The sequence below is a fragment of the Engystomops pustulosus genome, chromosome 10, assembly GCF_040894005.1.
Source record: "Engystomops pustulosus chromosome 10, aEngPut4.maternal, whole genome shotgun sequence".
Lineage (NCBI taxonomy): Eukaryota > Metazoa > Chordata > Amphibia > Anura > Leptodactylidae > Engystomops > Engystomops pustulosus.
The window spans coordinates 6,863,796-6,877,820 of NC_092420.1; the positions used below are offsets into that span (position 1 = coordinate 6,863,796).

At 43.7% G+C, this 14,025-nt stretch overlaps 1 protein-coding gene across 1 annotated transcript; it reads left to right on the forward strand.

Annotated features, from left to right (window-relative positions):
• The first annotated feature begins 59 nt into the window (after positions 1-59).
• Positions 60-8,957, forward strand: TRH (thyrotropin releasing hormone). The gene is made up of 3 exons (XM_072126978.1): positions 60-155; positions 4,890-5,090; positions 5,663-8,957. Exons 2-3 carry the CDS (start codon positions 4,895-4,897, stop codon positions 6,202-6,204), a joined length of 738 nt encoding a protein of 245 aa, XP_071983079.1. The 5' UTR covers positions 60-155; positions 4,890-4,894; the 3' UTR covers positions 6,205-8,957.
• Positions 8,958-14,025: the final 5,068 nt, after the last annotated feature.

A 14,025-nucleotide genomic window follows, 5' to 3' on the forward strand; every position in this document is an offset into this window, starting at 1 on the left:
TAGGAAAAAACAAGATGCGGAGCCCTAATGACATCACAGGCAGAGCCATAATTGGGCCAGGAGGGGTATAAATGAGCGGAGGCTGAGGAGGCAGCACACACACAGCAGATCCAGACAGAGGAGACATCTGCCCAGACACAGCCCGGAGCTGACAGGTAACCGCCGCGTCCCGACCACGTCCCCGGGAATCTCCTCTACTCACTACAGAGGAAAGTGCAGAAAGATGAGAGAGAAATACAAAGTGTCAGAAAAAGGAGCTACAAAGTATATAGATAACAGGGGGGAGACCCCGACAGTGAGAGGGTCAGAGGGTCTGCAACTAGCTGCAGAGACCGGACAATGAGGTTGATAGAATGATAGAATTTAGATAGATAACTAGATATGAGATATATAGAGAGATAGATAAATAAATAGATATAAGATAGATAGATACATAAATAGAGAGATATGAGATAGATGGATATATGCATAGATAGATAGATAGATAGATAAATCGATAGGAGATGGATAGATAGATAGATAGGAGATAGATGCATAGATAGATGGATAGATAGATAGATAGGAGATAGATGGATAGATAGATAGATAGATAGATAGGAGATAGATGGATAGATAGATAGATAGATAGATAGATAGGAGATAGATAGATAGGAGATAGATAGATAGATAGATAAATAGGAGATAGATGGATAGATGCACAGATAGATAGAAGATAGATAGATAGATAGATAGATAGATATGAGATAGATAGGAGATAGATAGATAGATAGATGATAGATAGGAGATAGATGGATAGATAGAAGATAGATAGATAGATGGATAGATAGATGGATAGATGCATAGATAGATGGATAGATGCATAGATAGATGGATAGATGCATAGATAGATAGATAGGAGATAGATAGATATTAGATAGATAGATATGAGATAGATGGATAGATATGAGATAGATAGATAGATAGATAGATAGAAGATAAATAGGAGATAGATGGATAACAGCAGAATATAGATATGAGACAGATAAGAAAAAATGGATCAAAATGATAGCCAAATAGGAGAACAATAAATAGATGTAAGATAGATAGTAGAATTTAAAGAGATACAAGAAAAAGAAAGATATTAGATGATATATCAAGAAGTATAAAAGGAAATCTACATTTGAAGTTAGTTGGATAGATTTATATGAGATAGATGATGAAAGATATATATTATATAGTACATAGAGTAGTTATATACAGCACATACCTTAATGTATAGCACAGGACTGCTCTGAGATAAAGGAGGGATCTGGGAGGAATCTCTGGATAAATGTCCTGCACTTACAATGTTTCATGCACAGATGTAGCAGTGCTGGGTCTGTCATTTCACTCTTAAATATAACTACGTTACACACATCCCCTGTGTAGCATCGCACACTCCACTCTGCTACACCAGGTCTGAGGTCCCTCCTGTCACCTGGAGTCAACGGATCACATGAGTAACTCTCATCATGTTTATCAGATATGCTGAGAGTTGTAGTTTCACACTTTATCATAATGTTTGATCCTTACTTAAGACTGTAATTTCTGGTTACAGCAAGAACGCCTTGTAGCAGAGTTATCTCAGTGTGTTACAGTGATAAATGGCCACCTAAATCTGCAGTCCCATCCAAAACACCAAATACCGGCGACACAGGATGATGCCAAATAGCAACAACAAACTCAGCTCTGCTGCATCTGTTGTATTGTTATTGTATTAGGTTTTAAAGGAGAACCCTGCGGTCAGTAATATTTCTATAGTGGTGGGTCTGTTGCTAATAGTTGTATCTTAGTGCATTTTTTTGGGGTACAACATTTAAAAAAAAATCTTTAAAAGTAACTTAAAAACACAGACAAAAACATTTAATTGAATTGACTTTTTTGTTGCAAAAAAATAAGATTGCGTGATGGAGTCTTAAAAGGAATTGCTAAAACTCCAGGGCACGAGTCTCACCTACACAGCCTGGTATCAGATGCCTATGGTTGCATGAGGGTGTATCTGGTTATATTATCCCGGAGTCCCATTTATTTATGGCATATCTATCCATCTATATCATATGGATCCATCTATAATCATATCTATATCTCTATTTAAGACAAAAAAATAGGCAGCACGCCAACTTTGAAAAAAGTGAAAATTCTTCCCATTTTGCAAAGTTGGAGTGCTGCCAATATTTTCTAATAATTTTCTTATTACAAGTGAAGCTGTTGGATCGTGTCCTGGGATAGGACCCACAATTCCTATTGCTGTGCTGCTTTTTTCAATTTTTATGTCTCTATTTATCTATTTATATTATATATATCTACCCATCTTATATCTATCTCAGATCTATATGGCTGATATCTCTTTCTCTAAGTATATATATATATCCATCAATATCCATAATATATATATTTATAAATATACATAAAATACACATAATATAAGTATCATATCTCTCTCCAAATATATATATCACACATCCATCTATTCTCAAATCTATTTATGTCTCATGTCTATCTATCTTCTTAAAAATCCATGATCCCTTGCCAATCACAATCTGCATTGACTACACAGGTGTCTGGTTATTCTGGGGCTTCGCCTGATGGATGATCATGCATGTTATCCATTTCTATTGATCTTTGGGGCTATAAACAAGAAATCTATAGTGGCCCCTTACTTATCCTTCAATCACCTCTCCTATATGGTGTTGATGCATTGATGTCTGTGCGCTACATTCATTAAGGGAGCAATTAGATTAAATGTAGTCACAGTAATGCTGAATGTCACCAACACTTACCTAACTACTTATCTGAGATGCTGAAATGCAGGGGGCAGTTGATTGTTCGCCTGTTACTTGTACATAGACACATTCTGCACCCGCAGAGTAGTGAGTGCAGCTCTGGAGTATGATACAGGATGTAACTCAGGATCAGTACAGGATGAGTAATGTCATGTATGTACACAGTGACTCCTCCAGCAGCAGAATAGTGATTGCAGATCTGGAGTATAATACAGGATGTAACTCAGGATCAGTACAGGATAAGTAATGTCATGTATGTACACAGTGACTGCACCAGCAGCAGAATAGTGAGTGCAGCTCTGGAGTATAATACAGGATGTAACTCAGGATCAGTACAGGATAAGTAATGTCATGTATGTACACAGTGACTGCACCAGCAGCAGAATAGTGAGTGCAGCTCTGGGGTATAATACAGGATGTAACTCAGGATCAGTACAGGATAAGTAATGTCATGTATGTACAGTGACTGCACCAGCAGCAGAATAGTGAGTGCAGCTCTGGAGTATAATACAGGATGTAACTCAGGATCAGTACAGGATAAGTAATGTCATGTATGTACACAGTGACTGCACCAGCAGCAGAATAGTGAGTGCAGCTCTGGAGTATAATACAGGATGTAACTCAGGATCAGTACAGGATAAGTAATGTCATGTATGTACACAGTGACTGCACCAGCAGCAGAATAGTGAGTGCAGCTCTAGAGTATAATACAGGATGTAACTCAGGATCAGTACAGGATGAGTAATGTCATGTATGTACACAGTGACTGCACCAGCAGCAGAATAGTGAGTGCAGCTCTGGGGTATAATACAGGATGTAACTCAGGATCAGTACAGGATGAGTAATGTCATGTATGTACACAGTGACTGCACCAGCAGCAGAATAGTGAGTGCAGCTCTGGGGTATAATACAGGATGTAACTCAGGATCAGTATAGTATAAGTAATGTCATGTATGTACACAGCAGAATAGTGAGTGCAGCTCTGGAGTATGATACAGGATGTAACTCAGGATCAGTACAGGATAAGTAATGTCATGTATGTACACAGTGACTGCACCAGCAGCAGAATAGTGAGTGCAGCTCTGGAGTATAATACAGGATGTAACTCAGGATCAGTACAGGATAAGTAATGTCATGTATGTACACAGTGACTGCACCAGCAGCAGAATAGTGAGTGCAGCTCTGGAGTATAATACAGGATGTAAATCAGGATCAGTACAGGATAAGTAATGTCATGTATGTACACAGTGACTGCACCAGCAGCAGAATAGTGAGTGCAGCTCTGGAGTATAATACAGGATGTAACTCAGGATCAGTACAGGATAAGTAATGTCATGTATGTACACAGTGACTGCACCAACAGCAGAATAGTGAGTGCAGCTCTGAGGTATAATACAGGATGTAACTCAGGATCAGTACAGGATAAGTAATGTCATGTATGTACACAGTGACGGCACCAGCAGCAGAATAGTGAGTGCAGCTCTGGGGTATAATACAGGATGTAACTCAGGATCAGTAAAGTCGGATCTCTGTCTGTCCTCATACCCACCTCACTGACCCAAACATTCTATGAAACCAGTCACACTGCGGTGGTTTCCATAAGTGCTATGGGGCGCATTATCTAAATAGCATTGTTATGTGTTTTGGCATTGGCTCTGCTATTTTTCTTATATAATACTAACAAATTCATTAGAGGGTTTGAAATTTCTTTTCATCCCAAGGGTTAACAACATTTGGTTGAATCCTGATGCTAATGTCATTGTAATGGTAGATTTTTGGGTGATCTCTTTACAGCTTAAATTACAGAGTGCGCTGCTCCCCGCAGACAGGTTGGGGGCTGATTATAATCGTGTGGATATGTGATAATTATCCGCACATCCTGCTATTTTCTGTTTGTTACAGTTACACAATAAGCTGTGGGTAAGTAGATTGTGTGTACCTGCGGGTTTCTGCACGATGTGGCGGTGGATAATATCTGTACTGTGATATATTAATGTGCAGACATTGCTCTCCGTACAGCAATAAGGTAAATATTAGAAATCCATGGACATGGAGAACTAATTCCCCTGACTTTCTCCTGCATTACAGTTGTGATGTCGTCCGCTTGGTGGTTGCTCCTTCTAGGGGCAGCGATATCACATTTGGTGGTGGCTCAAGAACAACCTTTGCCTGATGAAGAAGAGGACGCAACTGAAGATAGCTTGGACATCAGCAACGTACTGAAAAGAGCACAGGGGGCACTTATACGGAGCCTTCTTCATCGAATTGAAGATGAGCAGAGTGACAGAGGTAATGATATGGCATGGGACGTTACATGTCCAGGGATAGGAGTTTCTCGGCAGTCTTCTTTGTTTGCTGGCTACTTCCACTTCCAACTCTTGGCCTTCATCTACATCAGGAGCACTTCGAGAGACAGCAACCCAGTGGGCTGTCTGCATTAACCTGAGGTTATACTGTGTAAACCAGGGAGTTCACTAGACCTTAGAAGGGGCCCAAAGTCATATCAATTAAGAGACACAACATAGTAACACATATGGTGATTGTGATGACAACCACTGTCCGGTGGCAGATCATTTTTAGCCTATACCCCTATACTTACCTTTGCGGTACTTGGGGGTCTGATGTACATACCCTAGATCCATATCATATGGCTGCATTGCTGGTGACTACAGTTGAGCTTTCTGCTGCCATTACATAATCCATAGGTAGTATCTGCCCCTCCTTCCCACCAAAAAAAGAATCAGGGCTCATTGTTACTATGTCTTCTGGTTATATAGCCTGTACTTCTATGTTGTCCACCTTGAAAGACACCTTACTAAAACGTATTCAACATATTCTGTGTCTGCCCTTCAATTTTGCAGATGTAGATTCTCCAGGGCTGGACTGGATCTCCAAGAGACAACATCCAGGTAAAAGGTTCCTGGAAGAAGTGGAGAAGAGACAACATCCAGGCAAAAGGGAGGAAGGTGATTGGTTTCTAGATTTCCCCAAGAGACAGCATCCAGGCAAGAGATCAACATTAGGTGATCAATTTCTAGACAACCCAAGTCCATCTTTAGGTCTCCTGAGTGATATCTCCAAGAGGCAACATCCAGGCAAGAGGAATGTGGCCTTCATCAAGCGCCAACATCCCGGTAAAAGAAGCTGGGATGATGAAGAAAATGCTGAGATGGGAGACGTTCAAGATGTTGACAAACGCCAGCATCCTGGTAAAAGGTATATAGAGTCGGAGAACTTTGACTATGTGCCGCCATGTGATGGAGCAGACCCTTTCAACTGCAGCAAGGGAAGTCTTCTGCTGGAGCTGCTAGATAACGTGAACAGGGGAAGGATGGAAGAGAAGAGACAACACCCCGGTAGGAGGTCAACTTGGGAGGCAGAAGTCCCTGTTGTCCAAGAGTAACGGCTGCAGGTTTTCCTAGACCAGTTCAAGTAGCACCTCAACTCACCCCCCAGTCGTGGAGACCAAGTCCACTCTACCTGTAACCATAAGTCCAAGTGAGCTCCCCCCACCGTGACCCTCCAATTGTAACCGGCACTGTGTCCACAGGAAGCCGGAGAACGTTACATCTCAATACAGTTTTTTGGTGTAAGAAAGTCAAACTTTTGTCCAGTCTCTAAACCTAACCTCACCCACCCGGTCAGAGCCCACATGTAGGTGTTGATATCATGCTGTCACATGACTCACCATATACTCCTCTTTAGTTTCTATGCTGTATTAATGGTTTGTTCTTTTAATACAGATTGGGTTTTATTGGACCTTCTTGTGTTGTGTGTCAGTCTCAGAGCAGGTCACGAGCGGCAGGGCACTATATGGCATCACACTCGGACCGGCACTATATGCAAAATGCACCATAACGGTACGTACATTATTAGCAGAATTTTGGCACATAGAAAATATACAGATTTTTAACTTATTTTTCTCAAAATTTCCACTTTATAACGTATTAATCCCATAAAGAGCAAGACAGTTGTCCCATAAATCACAGAAGACGTTAAAAGTTTACAGAGGTCTAGATACATAGATATAGATATATAGTAGCTCTGAGCCCAAGATTTTTAGAGAAGACCACTGATCTTATGATGGGTGATCAGTATCAGATTGCCAAAATTCTTATACCTGGCCACACCAGACCAGCATTACAGGTCTGTGACATCATTGATAACATCATAGACTCACAGCTGAGATGCAATACCAAGCACAGCCACTATACAATGCACGGCACTGTGCTTAGTAAGGAGTAAAGAGGTAACAGTACTTGTTCTCTTGAAACAGCTGCCGGGTGTACGACCCAATGCCAATTTGATATCGACCACCTACGCGTCACAATTGCAACCCGTTGCAATTTTTTTTATCTGCAATAAAGGACATTTTGATATACAAGACTTTTCCTTGAGAGCTGAGCGCCGCATTATCCACCAGAAGACTTGTAGATATCAGATTATAGGTGATCAGTAAATAAATCCCAGAATACCTCATTTAAAGTAACTGGCAAAGATTAGAGAAATAAAATAAACCCATGAACAGGAGAATACTTAAACAAAAATGTTAAAAAAAGCTAAACTTACGGTAACTTTAATACATTAACATTTTTTTAGAATTCACACTTTCACTTAACCTTAATTAGTGGTATAATTAATAAATGAATGTTTTACATCCTCTCCATTTGAATTACCTGAAGATGACTAGGCCTCATGTAGGCCTGAGTGCTGACGACCCATAGCAACCAATCACCTTCTAGCTTTTATTCACTAACCTGCTCTAGAATAATGAGAGCTGGTATCTGATTGGTTACTAGGGGGTAACCCCATGGTGTTTACTTGTGCTCAGGCATGAGGCCTACCTGAGATTTTGTGTATTTCTTGATCTCTGACTTATCTCCTTGTTATACATCCGGGTGGTCATTTATAGTGATACAACTTCCCTTCCCTAAAGTACAAAAAATCATATATGACATATAATTTACATCATATACATTATAAACACTGTTCCTGGAGCTACATGACAACTAATGTGGCAGCTATTTGGTTATATTCTCACATTGTGCTCAAATCCAGCATCTTTTTTCTGGTGATTTGGTTAAGTTTTTGTAAAAAACTTGTAAATGTAATTGAGTTGTGACTGCCTCGTGTGAATGCACTTTTCCGGCCTTGATTTGGTTTCAACTCAGCTTTCCCTAAATCCTGAATGACAAATTCACATACCATATGACTGCTCTGTTACACACAGAGTTATAGTAGGATTACAAAAGACCTCTTATATAGAAATCTGACCCCATACACACTGCCCGCAGAGTAGAACATGGGGACTGCACGGCAATATTGTGTGCATATGCCCATCAGGGCATGCTGGGAGTTGTAGTTTAGGCAGCAGCTAGAGAGTTGTAGGTCACCTATTGCAGCCATAGCAATCAAGGTGGGACATTGCAGTCAAAAAAAGGAACGAGTCCACTTTTTTTCTTATAGTTTTGCTTGGTTTAAGATTTTATCGTTTTGGACCCAAGATTCTTTAGAGGAGTATTCCACAATTTACTTATTGATCACTGATAACTGATCATTGATATATCAGATTGCCAAGAGTCTGACCTCTGGCCACACCACTGATCAACAGTATGAAGGGGTCACATATTGCGTATGATGTAAGCCTTGCTCCTGTCTCCTGATGTATCCAACGTTTGGCTGCACTGGAGTATAATTGCATTATTACCTGCGATCGTTCAGGTCTCAGCGGTCGCAGGTTATAGCTAGCACACAGGCAATGAGCAGGAATACCCATGTCGGCCCACTCCACCACATCCCCTTTACATCTCTCTACGCACACTTGACGTAGTGTAAAAGGTGAAACAAACGCAATCCCTTCTGGTTTTCATGGGATTGCAATTATTTCAGAGCTTGTATGACAGAAAACTGGCAAAAAACCTTGATAAATGTCCACAGAGTCGGTAAAAGTTGCCTAACTTCACCAGTAAGACTGACACGAGCCATATTGGTTGTCACCCGGCTTTCCGAGGAAAAGATATGATAGAGCTGACAAGAGACAACATCTCCACACGGACAATATAGTGCTGGGAAACAAGATCACAAATCTGTAGTTATATTCCTTCTATACCTTTGTCCTGAATATAAAAAAAGAAATTAAATGAATGTGAAAAACTATTTTTATAGGCGAAAAAATCTTTTTGTGTGTTGTCAGTAAATATCTGTGTATTCTGTACAGAACTATTTTATTATGGATATTGAAAGCTTGTACATACCAGACGCATGATCCTTTTACTGCCTGTATATGATACAATAAAGGTTGCAACGAAAGATTGATGTCTCCGCGAGACACTTAGCCCTGAAACTTGTAGTGGCTGCAATACCAGGCACTGCCAGCGGACAAGAGCGGCACAAGGGGGGGGCTACGTTTTTTTCCTAATCATATCAGCTTTAAATGTATATAGTTGCAAAATAACTGTATACGTTTTGAGCTCCTGTGTCCCTTAACCATGTATACTGACAAGTTGTTTCATTTATGTGACTGCTGCTCCATTCATTGTCAATAAGAAGGAATAGAGTGGCAGAGAACTTAGCAATTGCCCTATTTATTTGGGGGTAATGAGACCTCATTCTTACAATCTGCTTAGGTCCCACTTGCAGTACCCCTACTCCAATTTTGATAGGGGATAACATTTAGTCTTGGAAGAAAGTAATCTGGACACACCCTGTTTTCAGCTATTCAGGACTTGAGCCAGCCATACACATACACAAGATGGGGTCCCCTAGGTCCCAGAAAAGTGCATATTATGTGTATAACTGCCCCCCCTAGGCGTTGTATGTTGGAGACAGAAGGCTATGGCATTTGATTGCTCCCCTGTCTTCATGCACGACACCTAAATGTAGAGCCAAGACCAGGGTGCATGTGTATGTGTGGGTTTGAAAGAAAAGCTGTTAGACAATATAAAATGGCAGCAAGTTTTAGGCCATCAGCACATGAGCTTCTTTGCTTGGTGAACAACAGAACATGCACTGGCCCAGATTTCACAGGACTCTGAGCATCGTAATGATATATATCATGATTACAGTTCGGTGCTGCCGGCTTGCTGGGTAGAAGGGACTCCTTGTATCATATATCAGTTTGGCCTTACCCTCAATGGGCCACATTCATCAAAACTAATGTAGTATGTGCACCCATTTATGTTGTGTTGGACAAAGTGCCAAGTCAGACAGAAAACTGGCACAGTTTGATAAATGTGGACAAACGTGTGGGGTACAGCCCAGCTGACGTTTACAAGGTTAAAATCTTTTTTTAATTTAACAAATCTCCAAAGACTAATCTTGTAGATCGTTCTTAAAGGCTCATTGGCCTCTGTGAGCCGAATCCATGTGCGTTTGGTGTGGACATTGGCATGTGATGATCTATGTACACGTAGGTGCAACGACCAAATGAGGACATTCACACAAATATAAGGAAACAGTACATTTCCATGAGCCTTGAATGATCTATATATTAAACTCTGGAGACTCGAGACATTGGGGACCATGACTCATGGACAGCTTCTTCATCCTAATTAGATGCCCAATCAATTAATGGAAAAGGTTGGGGCAATTAGCAGCCAGAGAGGAAATCTTCAAACATTGCCTGGTAATCTAGACGTCTACGAGCAGGTACTTCTAATCTGCAGGCACATCAAAGCCGGAGGGTTGCCTGGCCTCCCCGTGCACCATGGCCCCTCGTGTTTTCATTAATTTTGCTATTTCTAGTTCTAATGAGGATAGAAAGTCGAGGAATCCAGGAGAGCGGATTGTGAAGAATAATAAGTGAGGTCGCTCCAAGCTGAATAGAATCAACAAGTCAATGCAAAATTCAGAGGTTGCTGTTATCAGGGTCCTTCAAGTAGTTATATGGGGATGGGGTTGTTTGGAGGGGGACAGGCCGAAAAATAGTCAAGCATCAAGGGCCCAACTTATGTAATAGATACCGAGTGACAACCAGTTATACCGACCCCTCCACCAAGTCTTGTGTCAGTCATCACTATAAATTTTCGATTATATTCAAAGGCTCAAGGCCATGCAGCAGGGAATGGATTGCAATAAATTAATAATATATGCATATCAATAATCACATGGTGTAACAATGTATATGAGTGCTAAAAGTAGTCAGAGATATTCTTCCTCTAATTATTAACAACAAAAGTTAAAGTCCACAAACTACACTGAGGAGAAAGAATTTGGGCTCTTGCTGGTTGTTTTGTCTTCTTGCTCCACCTACTGTTCAAGGGAAGAGCGACATCAGATGGAGATAAAATATCCTTCCCAGTTACCAAATCCATGCTGACACTTGGGGGGGGGGGGCAGGACAGGGAAACGCCAACACTTGGGGGGACAGGACAGGGACATGCCGACACTTGGGGGGACAGGACAGGGACAAGCCGACGCTTGGGGGGACAATACAGGGACACGCTGACACTTGGGGGGGGACAGGACAGGGACACGCTGACACTTGGGGGGGAGAGGACAGGGACACGCTGACACTTGGGGGACAGGACAGGGACACGCTGACACTTGGGGGGCAGGACAGGGACACGCTGACACTTGGGGGGGAGAGGACAGGGACATGCTGACACTTGGGGGGGAGAGGACAGGGACACGCTGACACTTGGGGGACAGGACAGGGACACGCTGACACTTGGGGGGGACAGGACAGGGACACGCTGACACTTGGGGGGGAGAGGACAGGGACACGCTGACACTTGGGGGGGAGAGGACAGGGACACGCTGACACTTGGGGGACAGGACAGGGACACGCTGACACTTGGGGGGGAAAGGACAGGGACACGCTGACACTTGGGGGACAGGACAGGGACACGCTGACACTTGGGGGGGACAGGACAGGGACACGCTGACACTTGGGGGGGAGAGGACAGGGACACGCTGACACTTGGGGGGGGGGAGGACAGGGACACGCTGACACTTGGGGGGGAGAGGACAGGGACACGCTGACACTTGGGGGACAGGACAGGGACACGCTGACACTTGGGGGACAGGACAGGGACACGCTGACACTTGGGGGGCAGGACAGGGACACGCTGACACTTGGGGGGACAGGACAGGGACACGCTGACACTTGGGGGGACGGGACAGGGACACGCTGACACTTGGGGGACAGGACAGGGACACGCTGACACTTGGGGGGACAGGACAGGGACATGCTGACATTTGGGGGTACAGGACAGGCATACGCCGACACTTGGGGGGACAGGACAGGGACACGATGACACTTGGGGGGGACAGGGACACGCTGACACTTGGGGGGACAGGACAGGGACACGCTGACACTTGGGGGACAGGACAGGGACACGCTGACACTTGGGGGGACAGGACAGGGTCATGCTGACACTTGGGGGACAGGACAGGGACACGATGACACTTGGGGGGACAGGACAGGGACATGCTGACACTTGGGGGACAGGGACACGCTGACACTTGGGGGGGGGCAGGAGAGGGACACGCTGACACTTGGGGGGACAGGACAGGGACACGCTGACACTTAGGGGGATAGGACAGGGTCATGCTGACACTTGGGGGACAGGACAGGGACACACTGACACTTGGGGGACAGGACAGGGACATGCTGACACTTGGGGGACAGGGACACGCTGACACTTGGGGGGGACAGGAGAGGGGCACGCTGACACTTGGGGGGACAGGACAGGGACACGCTGACACTTGGGGGACAGGACAGGGACACGCTGACACTTGGGGGACAGGACAGGGACACGCTGACACTTGGGAGGACAGGACAGGGACACACTGACATTTGGGGGTACAGGACAGAAACACGCTGACACTTGGGGGGACAGGACAGGGACACGCTGACACTTGGGGGGACAGGACAGGGACACACTGACACTTGGGGAGAGACAGGATGGGGACACGCTGATACCTGGGGGGGACAGGACAGGTACACGCTGACACTTGGGGGGGACAGGACAGGGACACGCTGACACTTGGGGGGGACAGGACAGGGACACGCTGACACTTGGGGGGACAGGACAGGGACACGCTGACACTTGGGGAGAGACAGGATGGGGACACGCTGACACCTGGGGGGGGACAGGACAGGGACACATGCTGACACTTGGGGGGGACAGGACAGGGACACAATGACACTTGGGGGGACAGGGACACGCCGACACTTGGGGGGACAGGACAGGGACACGCTGATTGTTGGGGGGACCCGCCGAAACTTAGGGAGAAAAGACAGGGACATTGATGCTACAATGTGACACAAGAAATGAGTCAAAGATGTGTTGATGATAAAACAAGAACATCTGAAATTTGTTATAAACTTTCTCTCTTGTGGCTAATAATTCGTAGGAGCAGATGATCGTCCTCCTTGGCTCAATGGAGATAAAAAAGAAAATCCCTTAAAGACGAATATGAATCTGTAGACAGGAATAACTGTGATTATGGGGGTCTTACCACTGGAACCCTCAGTAATGATGAGAAGAGTTTCTGTCCTATGCAATAGAAAATAAATGGAGAGGCAGGGTGCGGGCTCAAGCTGTCACTTCTTTCAGATGGGGAATAGGACCCCTCTCTTTTAACTAATGGGAGTTCCAAATTGAAAACCCCACTGAGCAGAATTTAATTCCCTATGCTGTGAACAGGGATAACATATCAGTTTGGGTCAACGCATATAAAAGATAACCATTCACACTATTTAGACTTCCTGCCAGTATAATAATAAAAATCTATAGAGATTTATCTTCAAAAATAGAATTAGAGGTTCACAAAGAGTAAGAGGGCGCTCCACCCCCATATCAATTTCCTTACAACCTCCTACAATTCACATTATACCACCCACCGCTCTGGATCATCTTCTGTCGTTGCTCTTGACTTTGATGCGTTAATCTTGCTTCATACGCGCCAGAGACAGCACATAATACACAAGATAATGGTCGGTCATAAATACAAATTAATACAGAACTGATGGTAATGATTTACATAATCCTTTGTAACTGTGGAGCTAAGTCTTTAATATAGACCCTGCTTAGCAGATAACTGATACAGATCACTGGGTTGTGGTGACCTTGTAGAATGGAAGGAATATGTAGCAGAACATCTCACACATCCAGACCCCTCAAATCACCCTGTCTTTGTCAAACCCTTCTTTCTGTCCTCACCAGACAACTTTATACCCTATGGACCAATCTCTACTCCTGCTGACTACTCTTTATTT